Source organism: Salminus brasiliensis, chromosome 7 (genome assembly GCF_030463535.1).
Source record: "Salminus brasiliensis chromosome 7, fSalBra1.hap2, whole genome shotgun sequence".
Classification (NCBI taxonomy): domain Eukaryota; kingdom Metazoa; phylum Chordata; class Actinopteri; order Characiformes; family Bryconidae; genus Salminus; species Salminus brasiliensis.
Genome location: NC_132884.1, coordinates 799,241 through 812,763, shown reverse-complemented (window position 1 = coordinate 812,763; position 13,523 = coordinate 799,241). Strand labels below are relative to the sequence as shown.

The window sequence follows — 13,523 nt, the reverse complement described above, 5'->3', positions numbered from 1 at the left end:
TTCTACAGTAACTGTGATCAAGTCCGTCATGCTACTCGTCTCTGTGGGAGTAACGTCTACAGCACCTGCACATTTAGAGGAGTTCCACAGAGCCTGTAAATAACAACAATAATCAGTGTACAGCAACTGCACAAACTGCCTAGTAACAGCAGCTGATTGGACGGCAGCCCATTATGACATCATCTAATTTTATTCCGTTGTTTCATTTGATCACAATTTTTCCTTTAAGGAGCCAAAGCTGTATATATATAAGCAGCTTAGCCCCACCCATTCAGCCTACAGCAGCTTAGCCCCACCCATTCAGCCTACAGCAGCTTAGCCCCACCCATTCAGCCTACAGCAGTTTAGCCCCACCCATTACTGTTTACTTCCTGCATTTAAAACACTGCAAAAAAGCATGTTTTTTTTTTTCATTCTGTTAAATATAATTATAATTAAATAAGTATAAAATATAAATTCAATAAATATAAATTGTGTCAATTATGCAGAAAAATACTGAATTTATTAGGGTCATATTTCAGTATTTTCTTAAAACATTAATGAGCTTCTGAGCTTCATCAGGAGTGCAGAGCTGTTAAACACCGCTCTGCTCTGACGCTCAGAGATACTCTATTAGAGACAGAGATACTGTATCTAGTACTGGATGGAGCTCCTCCACCATCATTCTAGAGAACACAGCTCCTCCACTGCTCCACAGCTCCTCAATGCTGGGGGGCTTTATACCCCTCTAGTCCACGCCTGGCATTAGGCAGCATGGAGCCAATAGGGTCATGATGTTGATCTGCTCCAGAGAGTCCTATTCTATTGGCAGTACTTCTTCTCTACAGGGACTAGACAAGCTGTGTGTGTGCATTTGCACATCTGTGTCAGCAATGGGTGCAACTTAAAGTAGCTGAACGTGTCCACAAATATGTGGACGGTTAGTGAATCTCACCCTCAGTGCTAAGACGTTAGCCTGCAGCTCGTCTGCTGCCCGAGCTGTTTAGAGTCAGACCCAGAAGCAGCTGAATTTCTCCCGTGATCAAACTCCAGGCTGAACGAACTGCTGAAGGCTGTGATGCAGCAGTGCTGTTAGTCGGGTGTTAGTCGGGTGTTAGAAGGTGCTGATTTAAGGTGGACTGTCTCTCTGGGTTGAGTTAGAGCGTCTTAAGAATTAAAGAACTGGATGAGAAACAGTCTTCCTCCCTGCTGCTCCTTAAAACACCATTCAATTCCCTCGGTCTCCTAAACAGCCCACATTACCTCAGCTTCTGTAGCCCAGCTCGCACGAGACATCCCAGATCACATGACCATCAATCAGCACCTGTCACTAACCCCGCCCACAATTAAAGAAGAAAGACAATGAAAAGTACAGTTTCAGAGTTTAGTGTCACTTTAATTTCAGTAAGGATTAAGTTCAGTGATCTAATCTGAATAAGTCTTTAGAGCCCAGGTAGAACCCAAATCCAACTTTATTAGCAAATTAAATAGAGTTTCACCATAAAACCCTTCATTTGCTAGTTTTGCTGCGGAGGAACTTTTCTAGAACTTTCTCCCTGTTCATACTGAACAATTCCCTTTCACTGGGAAGCGAACTTTCTGAATAGTGGACTGAACTGATGATTCAGAGAAGAACCATCCTTTCAAGATTAAACTCAATATCATGGTTCATTTCAGAGGTACAGTCACTCTGATTGTCTGGATTAAGGACCCCCTGAAACTGCTCTCCAGAAATCAGCCCCCCTCACTGATTAGATTCGCCTGAGCTAAGCTTGAGCCACATCACTGCCCTCGGTTGTGGTCTGGAATGGAGATAAACTGGAGTCAGTCCTCACTGCGGTTATCTTCTCAAAGATCATTGAATGTAGTTTTCATCGTTTGGATCAGCGTCTGTGTTCGGTCTTCACGCTCTGTAGTGGATCTGAAATCAGAACTGCTGGTGCTGTTAATACAGTTTAGCTCATGGTGTTTATTATTGTGCAGGGAACAGGATCAGTCTCAGTGGAAAACTGGGCGGAGCAGTTAGCATGCTCTCGCGTGCACAGTGTTAGCTGGTTCCCGCTGTGGCCGGATTGCGATCGTGTCAAAGCTGTGAAGTCTGATTTGTGTGGAAAGTTTCCCTCACACAGAAAAGAATACATCAGACAGTGTGATTCACTGGGTTTCCTGCATTCGGACGGTTGACGTGAGCATTAGCTGTGTGCAGGTGTTCCTAACAGAAGATCAAGTAAATCTATGAACACAGTGCTCTCAGTTGTATTTCTATAAAAGCAAGTTTTCTAGGTGTAAGACTGTCCAATAGCAACGTTCCTCCTCTTGTACTGACTGAACTTAGTAGCCCTGCTTTGTGCCCCCCCCAAAAAAAAACCTAACCAGTGAATATTAATGGACATTTCTTCACAAATCACTGTACAGTTTTGTTTACAGCACAAAAAAGAACATTTTATTTGGTTTACATTAACACAGAGGCGGCGCAGACCTCCAACATACACTAAAACTACCCACAACAACAACAACAACAACGGAAATCTGTAGGATGAGTTTAAAACAGGAGGCGAATGCAAACAACTAAACACTGAAATGACGGCAGCAGAAACATGAACAACAGAAAATATACACTCCCAATTTAAAAACGCTCACACACACACACACACACACTCTCTCTCTCTCTCTTTCTCTCTCTCACACACACACACACACACACACACGTGTGATAAGATTCTACATTTCCTTTAGATTCTACTGTAATTCTTCAGTAACTGTTAGCAGCCCCTCCCTCAGAGCAAGCCAGTGCGGGTCATCACGCTGAACAAAGGGAAAACAACAGGACGGTCTCGTGTGCAATGCTAGCTGGTACTTCCTAACAATGTTAGCATTTTTTTTGGGCCAGCAATATTAGCATTCCGTGAAAGCATACAGTCTTATTTACATAATGCTAGCTAGTTCTTGCTAGCTAGGTTATAACTTTTGGTAGCATGTCTCATTTGAATAATGCTAACTGGTTCCTGCTAACAATAATAGCACTTTTGGTACTTTTAGCACAAAACAGGATGGTCTCATTTAAATAGTGCCACCTGGTTCCTACTGTCCATGTTAGCAAGTATGGGGCATTCTTAAAAGGCTATTAGTAGGGTCACATTTGCATAATACTAACTAGCTCCTGCTAGCTTTGGGCATTTCTTTAAGTATTCCTTTAATCAGATGGCTGCGTATCATGGCCTTAAGGTTTGGGGCGCGGGAAGCAGCTCTAATACGCATGGTGCTGTAACGGGCAGTGCAGGTGGGTCTGGGCTGTGTCCCAAATCAGCCTTAAATCACCTAATACCCTTCACAGCATAACTGTTAAAAGAACAATGATAAAATCGTTAAAGTGTATTACGCATATATATCACAGCGCACTGCTAATCCCTTCTGACTGATCTGTATGAAGGGTGTGAGAAAAGGGTTTAGCAAGGAGCGAAAACACAACAACTAATACTATGGATTAGGTTGAGCCGTCTTCAGCTTTGCCATATTCACTTCTCGTTTCAGTTCCCAAAGCAAAACACATAACATTAAGGCAACGTAAAAGTTCAAACACATTAAACCACAAGTAAAATGATAGCAATTCACAAATGAACTATGAAAAAAAATGAGGATTTTGGCAGCAAGTAAAAAAAACAAAAACAAAACTCATTACAGAATAACAGAAAACTGCACACTGTTCCAAGCATAAAACACCTGTACAGAACTGATTCACCCTCACACTGCCAGCAGGTGTGATCAGTCTGTGTCTGTGCAGAGTATTCGGGCTGTTGACTGACGCTTTGGGAGCAGGCAGACCCTAATGTATTCCTCCACAGCCACTGCTGTAAGCTTTACAGACATTTCCATTCAACCCTGAAGAGAAAGACTGCAGCTCCACCTCATCAGGGTTGAATGGAATGTTTTTTAGCTGCCCTCACAACAGCAGCTATGAAAGAACACATTGGTGGGCGGAGCCTGAAGAGATCAATAAAGTGACTCCCTTAAAGAAAAGAGTGATAGAGCGGAGAAGTGCAGTTCAGATTTAATGAGTAAACAGATAAAAATGAAATCTATTGAAGACTCAGGTAAAGACGACTTTTACAACGTAAAACTAAAGAAGACTTTCACTGTGATAAAAACAGAGTTATGGATGGATGGCAGGAGGCAGTGAGGGCAGATGGGCGTCTACATCTCGTGGGAGAGGACTTCGTGGGCGGGGACTCCGTTGCTGTGGCCGTTGGGCTGACCATTGGACTGCGTGTTGTTTTCGTTGAGTCTGCGCACGCGGTACACTTCATAATGAATACTGCTGGTGATGTCCTTCAGGTTCTGCATGTGGGTCCTGGCAGTAGGTAGGTACAGAGATAGATAAGTAGATAAGTAGACAGACAGACAGACAGACAGACAGACAAATAGATAGACAGACAAATAAATGCTGAACTGACCTGATGAGCAGATCCCTCAGGTAGGCAAACTCACAGTGTGCAGTGTTCTCAACTGTAAGATAAAGAGGTCGGGTAAGAATTGCTTTTACAGTGTACCCCAAAACTAGAGGTGGCAAATCCACCAGTTTTACTTTCTGGACGTGGATTTGCCATCTTTGCTCAAAACACACCTTCCCTGTGTTCACACTGCCGGGTAGGGCTTTGTATTAGCATCAGTTACGATTCAATATATTGTGATATATTATGATCCTATAAGCAAAACGATATATTGCTTTTTTTATTAGACTAAAAAAAAAAAATCAGCTGAATAAAAAACAAACCATTCTAAATCTAAACCCAGACCGGTCATATATAAAAAGAATATATATGAGAGAGAGAGAGAGAGAGAGATACACACACACATACATACATGCAGGTAAACCAGGTGACCTGAAGAAGAATCTTATCTTGTGATAAAACTGTTATGTACTGTTAAACGCTGTGTACTACTGCTTAATTGTCCTGCTAATTTATCTATTTTTTAACTAAATGTCTTGCTATCCCTTTGCTGCTGTGACATTTCCCCTCTGTGGAACTAAAAAAGGATCATCTTATCAACTGAGCAGAGATTTTGATAGCTGCAATTCCTTTAATACTCCTCTAGATGGCAATGTGGTCCCACAGACCACATCACTAACAGAGCTAAAGCAGATTAAAGATCTGCTAAAACACCCCAGCAGCCACTTCACACCATACATCATATTAAACAGGAGGGATGTCTAATCTGTGATAAGGAGAGTGAGCGAGTGTGTATCTGTTTGAATTACTGGCCCTGCGACAAGATTTTTTACAAATTTCTTTTTTCTCCCTGTATGAACAGAACACCTGAAATGAGTTGAAATGAGTTAAAATAAGAGGGATTACAAGGGCAGAGAAAATGTAATGACGATAGGGTTACAAATCTCTGTTTGTCCTTTCATTCTGAATCACTGTGTGAGTGAGTGAGTGGGTGAGTGAGGGAGGGAGAGAGAGAGACTCAGTCATACAGACTGATGGACTCTGTTGATCAGTCAGAAATGTATGTGTGTATAAGAGTGTGTATTACCTTCTACTGTGCCCCATCGTGTTTTCCTCCCCAGCAGCCTCTTCCCGTTCACCTGGTACTCCTGATCACTGCCCACCACAGCAAACGGATTCATCTCCTACCAGAACAGTGAACACTTTTACACGCTCACGTATTCATGACCTCTGCTTGTTTGTTGAATATTTACATACATTAAATAATTTATGTTTTTAAGAAGAGCAGAACTGTGGTTACTGATCTCCAGGCCAGTGATGCTACACTGACACTGCTGCAGTAGACTGTTGTACTTTTTCTTTTTCATTGCTATAATTTTGCATTAGTATTAGTTTTCATTAACAGCAATAACTGGGATATACCCCAATCAGCCATAACATTAACACCACCTCCCTAATACTGGGTAGGTCCCCTTGTGCCACTACAAAAGCTCTGACCCAACGTGGTATGGACTCTCTCTGAAGATTAGGGTTAGGTTTAGGGTTAGGGCTAACCCTAACCCTAACCGCTATCAGGGGTGTTATTGTTATGGCTGATCGGTGAATATAGTATGAATATAGTTTGTGTGTGTGTGTGTGTGTGTGTGTGTGTGTGTGTGTTTAAACTCACCCTGATTTTGTCGTTGATCACCCGGTCCTCCGCATCCTCATCAAACTCCTTCTGAGGGTAGACCTCAATCTCATTGGCTCGCAAGTCCTCCCTTATCTGTACAAAAAACACACACACACCCACACACACACACAGATCAGGATTTCTGTTAGTTCTATAGGTCCTTGTATAGAATAATGGCTTAAACAGAGCTGTAAGGACATGATTTCACAGCTGAATTAAAGCATGCCATTAGACTGAAGCTGTGGTCAAACAAAAAAAGCCCTCCAAAGTAGACTAACCGGCCGGTTTCACGTCCCCACTAATGGCCCAATGAGAAGATAATGAAAGGAATGTGGTAGATCAAAAATAAAAAAATAAAATAAATAAAAAAATGACGGAGCATGTTAAGAGCCGGGATACATCATCACAGAGTCACTCCAGCGAGAGGGAGCGGCATGAAGGTTCCAGAAACTGTCTGAGACGTCACTGTAACCCACATAACTGTAAAACAGCCACCGCTTACACTCCTGTACGATGAAAACATGAACAGAGAGAGAGGGTGCTGCCCGCGGCCAGCTCAAATTAATGACCAGGCTTCAGAACTGCAGGCTGATCTGGAGTCGACCCTGCAGAGTTTATTTAACCACTCTGCTTACGTGCCTTTGATGTCTTAAGTTGAACATTCGGGCAAATAAACCAGCTTCGTTCACCACAAACATTTCAAAAGGCTCAGGAAGTCATGCTTACACTCAAATCATAGGGTTTACACCCCTGTTTCTGGTGAAGTACCCTTAACACACACACACACACACACACACACTTCCGCTTTGCAAAGAACATCTGTTATTACTGTAAAATGTGACATTGAACATATGGGTGTGCTGATTTGGGAATTGTGGGCTGATAAAGATATCAGACATTGCGGATATGCATAACTTGCGGATTGAGATATGGAAATGAAATTTCCAAAACGAAAGCTACAAAAAACATTTTTGTATTTAATTTTCACTTGTTATTTACTTATTATATTCTGTTGTTTACTTATTATTCAGTTTAATTATAAAAACCTCAGATGCACATAATCACTTTTTGGTGAAAGAGGAAAGAAAAAATAAAATAGTCCATAAAGAAGTTATAAAGATTTACAATGTCTACTCAGATCAGCACTGATCCAATACTGTGTGTGTGTGTGTGTTTATGCAATGTCTGAGAAATTCACCTTCTGTTTGAAGAAGTCTCTTTCCTCCAGCGTCAGTGTGTCTGCCTTTGCAATGACCGGAACGATGTTCACCACTTTACTCAGATGCCTCATGAATTCAACATCAATCGGTCGCAGACTGAAAAACACACAGACTCACTCAACTCCATAATAATCTTTCATTAAAATAGCACCTATTTATTTTAGCTACAAATGGATTCCCTTGCTTTACTCTGTATGTATAGTAATGTCCACCAGGGGGCAGTGAAGGTCCAACACTAAAGTCTGTTCCTCTCCACACACCTCCCAAAACCTTATACCCATCACAAACTCTTCTAGTTCTAGTTGAGGACTAGTTTCATAAGTCATAAATGTGCAAAAAAAAAAAACAAAAAAAAACTCTGCTGGCTGGTCTGCTGATACAGTCTAGTGATGTAATGAAACTGTTGCAGTTCTCTGTGTGCAGTACGGGTGCAGGTTAAAGATAGGAGCCGAACCCTGGAAAAGGGCAATTCAGAAAGCCTGTCTAACCCACAGTGCTGTACTGCGGTCTATCAAAAGCTCCAGAGAAAAGGAAGGAGACACCAGGTCCCTCCTCACTTCCTCTGGCACAGCAGCCCTCAGTGTTATAAACACCACATAACCCAACCTTTACAGCACTAAGCTGTGGAGCAGTGGAAGACCTGTGTTCTCTCGAATGATGGTAGAGCGCCATCCAGTTTTTGGGATAAATGCAATTAAATCCTCACAGCAATGCTCCTTCAACATGTAGTAGAAAGTCTTTCATGGACAGTAGAGACAGTTACTCCAACAAAAGCAGGAGAAACTCTTTTTAATACCCTTATGTTATGTTAAAAGTTCTTGTGAACTGTGTTCTTGCTTTTCATATAAACTTACCATTTTGTTTTCTGACCTCTGCAATTACATTATCAATTGTAACGAACTGCAAAAATATGTAATAAAAATATAATGTTGACTAAATGTAGCTTAAAATTATAGCTCCAGACTTCTAATGGTTAAAGGCAGCGAGAGGTGAGCCAACTGCTGACGTTGGTAGAGAGCAGTTTCCCAGCAATAAATCTAAAAACCCAGAAACTCAAACCGGCCCCTGAAGCCACTGACGGCTTAAATACATATCTGTACAATTACACGCCACTGCTGGTACTTAATATTCACAACACTTATAATCATTTTTTACATAAAACATCCATGCCGTGGCTTAAGGCAAGGCAACTGGCAGAACAAATATATGGCTCTGGCCTCGGGAACGAGAAGCTGGTCAGAAGCCCCCAGTTTAAAAAGCCGGAGCGATCAGACTGTAAGATCATTTGCACTGCTGATGCAGAAAGGAAACGGGGTGATCCTTCATTTTAGTAGGAACTATTCCAGAACCCTCTTAGCCTCAGGAAACCACAGTCAAAGCAAGGAAAGGACATGAGCCTGAAGCAAAGAAACCCAGTGAAGGACCGGCTCAGCCCAGGCCAAACTTCAGAATCATGCAGGTATTGGAAAGTTCCCTCTTGACATAAAGACTCTGGCCGATGAGCCACCAAGCTGCTCTGGACTGCTCCCAAAACTCTAACCAAGCACACACTTATAAAGGACACTCTTCTCACTGCCTCAGCTGTTACTGTTACTTTACAACAAACGCAGCTCTTCCTGCTGTACAATCGCATGTTCTCTGCTAACATCTCAGGGTGACATCACAAATTTCCTGCCTGCTGCATCTCATATGGCAAAAACACTGAACACTAATGTACGCTTACACTAGGTGGGCACTAGGAGGTGATAAGTCATGTGGTATCTTTATCACAATTTTATTTACGAACTGCAGTTACATGATTATAGAAGACAAAGGCTACAACAATCAGCAGATGGAATTTGACTTCCGCCTTTGACCCATCCATAAAGCAAACACCCACTTACACTCTAGTGAGCAAAGGCACCCATTGGACATTGAGCACATATGACCGAAGCAGTACATTTTTAAGTTTATTAGAAATAGATATTATTAGGTTCCTCTTCTTCTTATTCCCCACCACTGCTAATAGTACTGAATGTTAATGTGAGGTCACAGTATAAAAATAAATACATCGTTTAAATTAAATACATAATTAAATACATAGCTTTGCAGTTTTAACCCATCATTTATCCCGTAATCATTTCCTTGAGACACTTTTTTAGTTTTTTAAATAAGATGCAGATATGTAAATAAATAAATAATGCAGCTGGCGAAAACTGACAAATTCTAATTGATTTCACTGGTGCATTTTAGTGCAGTTTAGTAAACAACAGTTCACCCTAAATAACAGTCCTTATGGGGGAGTAAGAATGAGCCCTATTCACATCCTTCAATTCCTAAAACTGTAATATTAATTCTAATAATCCTTCGAATATTGGAAGTACTATCAGAATGTGTGCTCTATTCTCTGCATTATAGAACTGATTCCCTGAACAGTACGTTTGAACTGGTTGTTAACAGCTTTGGGGATGTGGTATAAGAGTGTTCCAGCTGGCTACAGGGAAACGATATTTCCTGTTTTTACTCCTGTCGGGATAAATATACCAGAGCCAGGAACCGAAATCCAAGTTGGGTTGGCAGCCCTCGGGGTCGAAAGCACTGTGGAGGTGAAGGAGGCCTGAAGGGGCTAAACAGGGTTACACATGAAGAAACTCGTGCCTGAGAATGTCTGAGATACAGTTATGTGGCATAAGGCGAAACCAGCAACTGTTACAGTACAGGCATAGACACCCAGAGCAACAGCTGGGATGACTGTCATGCAAGCGTGTGTGTTTGTGTGTCAGTAATATCCTGAAAATAAAAAAAGTAAATGCAAAGGTGCACTTTATTTATATAATAACACACACACACACACACAGTATATTGTACTATACTGACAGGACAAAATAAATGTATGTTTGTGTGTGGGCGTCTCACCAGTGTCCAGTTGGTGGTATGAAGTAAATGCAGCAGTGGACGCGAGTGTCTGGGATTCTTTTCTTCCTGCTGATGTGGATCTCCTCCTGCAGGTACTGTTCATACTGCTCATTAATGAACTTCATTATGGGCTGCCAACTAAAGAACACACACACACACACACACACACACACACACACACACACACACACACCAAGGTGTATGTCTGGAACAATGAAAAACCAAAAGCCTGTATTATAAGAGAGGAGTAATAAACAGGAGTATACGCTGTTACCAGTTCTCATTGTTGATCTGATCTCCAAATCCTGGCGTGTCAATCACGGTTAACTTCATCCTCACTCCTTTCTCTTCAATATCTGCAGCACCCCAACACACACACACACATACACACACACAAAATTCAGTGGTGCTGAAGGGGAGTCATCAGTCAGAGGCAGGTGTGGAGAGTGTGTATGTGAGAGTGGTCAATGACGTGGGTGTTGTGTTTTACTCACCATGGCTGATTGATTTAATCTCAATGGTTTTGGGGATCCTCTCCTCGTCACAAGGAGTCACTGACCGGCGGCTCACTTTAGACTTGAACAGAGTGTTGATCAGAGTGGATTTTCCCAGGCCGCTCTGACCTACACACACACACACACACACACACAGACACACACACACACACACACACACACACACACACACACACACACACACAGACAGAGACAGTTAGTGCTGTCTGAATTTGCTTTTAAAGCAGAAATATGAAAATACTCCTCATAAAAAGACAAAATGCACTCATCAGAACAGTCTGGATATGGTCTTAATATTCTAATGAATGCGTGTGACAGGAGTGAGATTAACTTCATTAGACAGAAATCTCAGATTTATGTTCCCAGTGGCTTTAAGTAGACAAGCAATTTAAACATAAACCAGATTGTTTCTAAGCAACAGATGGACAAGCCTTGTTTAATCAATTTAATGTTTTTTTTAAGCAACATCGACAAACAGGTGACCACAAACTTCTGGCCATATAGGTGTGTGTGTGTGTGTCAAACAGCTAGTTTGTTTGTTTGAAATAACCACTACTGTACAGCAGCAACTCAGATTAAAGAGCTCCACACTTCTTCTGGGAAAAAAAGAGAACAAATTTTACAGAAACAGTAAAGGACCCCTTATAATCCTTTTTTTTAAATGAGCAAACATTTCTTTCTTGACCCCGAACAGTCGACCCCTTCATGCACTATATAAAACTAAAATATATGGAAAAAGTATTGGAAAGTATTTAATTGAGCGCCATCATGTCAGAGAAAACTGTTCCACAGGCTCCCATTTTATTGCCAATGTCTCTACAGGGACTAGACAAGCTGTGTGTGTGCACATCTGTGTCAGTAATGGGTGCAACTTAAAATCTTAAAAAGTAGCTGAATGCATTTATTAGAAGGGTTGTCCACAAACATTTGGACATGTAGTGTATACAGATCCATCTACAAGACATTGTATAAGATCAAAACAAAGAACTATGTGAGCATCCTTATGGACAGACAACGACCTCTGCCTTCATACACTATAGAGCTGGAGCGGATCACTCGAAGCACCATCAGAGAGACATTTTTCTTAGCGTGCAGAGAGGACGGAACTTACTCACGTTGTTTGTGACGAGACAGAGTCGCACAGTCAATTACTAGATTTTGAGAGTTTATTGAAAAGGTGCCGATCCAAAAATCAAACCAGTAAACAGACGAGGGTCAAAAACGGAGCTGTGGTAACCATAATAGAAGGTAACAAAATTAGAAATCGACAAACAGGCAGAGGTCAGGTATAAAAGGCAGACAAAACGGGGCCAAAGAGTCTAAACATAAAAAGGTCGACACTCAAAGCAAAACTGAGCAAACATACACACAGGGGAGATAAACAGGGGAAGATTGTAGTGGCGGAGCTGATGAGCTTCAGGGGTGTGTTCTAAAACTGGCAATCAGGCTTTGTCGCGATTGGCCGAAGTGGTCACGTGAGCAAGCAGAGGAGTCTGGGAAATCGAGTACATATACAACAAATGATGGTAAAACCGCATATCACGATGTTAAACCACCCTAAATCATCGTAGGGTTAATTCTTTCACCGCAACAGCCCACACACACACACACACACACACACACACACACACACACACACACACACACACACACACACACACACAGCTGCCTAGCTTAGAAAGCAAACTAATAAATCCACAAGAATTTTATAGAAAGCCTCATGGTCGAAAGGTGTAGAACTTACTAATTAGCAGAAGAGTGAAATGCTCACACAAGCAAAAAACTACAGAGACGATGCCAGCACACACACAAACAATCTAGCCCAGTGGCTGTACAGTGGACAGTAAAGAGTGATAACGGGTGAAGGCTGAAGTGCTGAGAGCTGAACAGTTCTCATGGTTTGAGGCGGATTTTACTGAACATCAACAAGCGGCCACAAGTTCACACTGCTGAAGCTCGGCTGCTGCCAAAAAAAACAAACACAAAAATGAAAATGCATCTCTGGCACCTAAAGCGCAGAACACACCTCCTCCCTGCACCATATAGAAGGGGAGTGATCATTTTGTAATCCGATCACAATGCATTCTGGGGGATGTTTACACCTGGCCTTTTATGTGGTCAAAGGAGATCAAGGTGTAAATAAGCTCATTGCGTATTTTATGGCAACTCTGAATGTAGCTCAGCCATTGATGGAACTACTGGCATCATACAGGGTTGTATATCAGTGCATACTGTGTGTGTGTCTGTTTAGTTGCGGTGGCACACAGACTTACCCACTACCATGATGTTGAGCTCGAAACCCTGCTTCATGGCCTTCCTTCTCATCTGCTCCAGGATGGCATCAATTCCCACATAGCCAAACTCTGCCCCCTTTTCTGGCCGCCCGGCTGGCTGGGGCTGCGCCGCCTTCACTGTGTCCGCCATGTTACCGTAGAAACTGTTGTTGACCTCTGACCCTGGTGATGTGATTAGACAGACAAAGAACAATCAGTACTGAGGATTCCCAGATAACAACAGTTACTGCTGAGAACAGCTACATAGCTTTGTGATGTAAACCCTGCAGGATGGGCAGGTAACACCACCTTTCCCGTACAGACCAAAGACTGTTTGTAAACATCCAGGTTAGCGGTGCTTCAGGGTGGATAACTCACATTGGGTCAGAACTGAGCAGCAGTTAATGAAAACTTAACAAAAACAGTAATAGGGTGGCAGGCCTGGTCAGAGCCAGTAGGAGACGGTAGCAATGTCTAGAATGCAAAACAAGCAATAAAAGCATATGGTGTTCATGCTGTCC

The 13,523-nt window shown here is 42.1% G+C and overlaps 1 protein-coding gene across 3 annotated transcripts in view; it reads right to left on the bottom strand.

Annotated features, from left to right (window-relative positions):
* Window positions 1–2,394: 2,394 nt before the first annotated feature.
* septin9b (septin 9b) overlaps window positions 2,395–13,523 on the bottom strand; it is a 48,061-nt gene continuing 36,932 nt past the window's right edge. For all 3 annotated transcript variants that reach the window (XM_072683293.1, XM_072683294.1, XM_072683296.1), the window contains 9 exons: window positions 13,003–13,185; window positions 10,709–10,837; window positions 10,489–10,570; window positions 10,215–10,352; window positions 7,298–7,415; window positions 6,097–6,192; window positions 5,515–5,611; window positions 4,431–4,482; window positions 2,395–4,327 (listed from right to left, as the gene is read on the bottom strand). In XM_072683293.1, coding sequence (XP_072539394.1) covers window positions 4,171–4,327; window positions 4,431–4,482; window positions 5,515–5,611; window positions 6,097–6,192; window positions 7,298–7,415; window positions 10,215–10,352; window positions 10,489–10,570; window positions 10,709–10,837; window positions 13,003–13,185 — 1,052 coding nt within the window. In that variant the 3' untranslated portion in view covers window positions 2,395–4,170. The remainder of the gene's footprint in view (window positions 4,328–4,430; window positions 4,483–5,514; window positions 5,612–6,096; window positions 6,193–7,297; window positions 7,416–10,214; window positions 10,353–10,488; window positions 10,571–10,708; window positions 10,838–13,002; window positions 13,186–13,523) is intronic.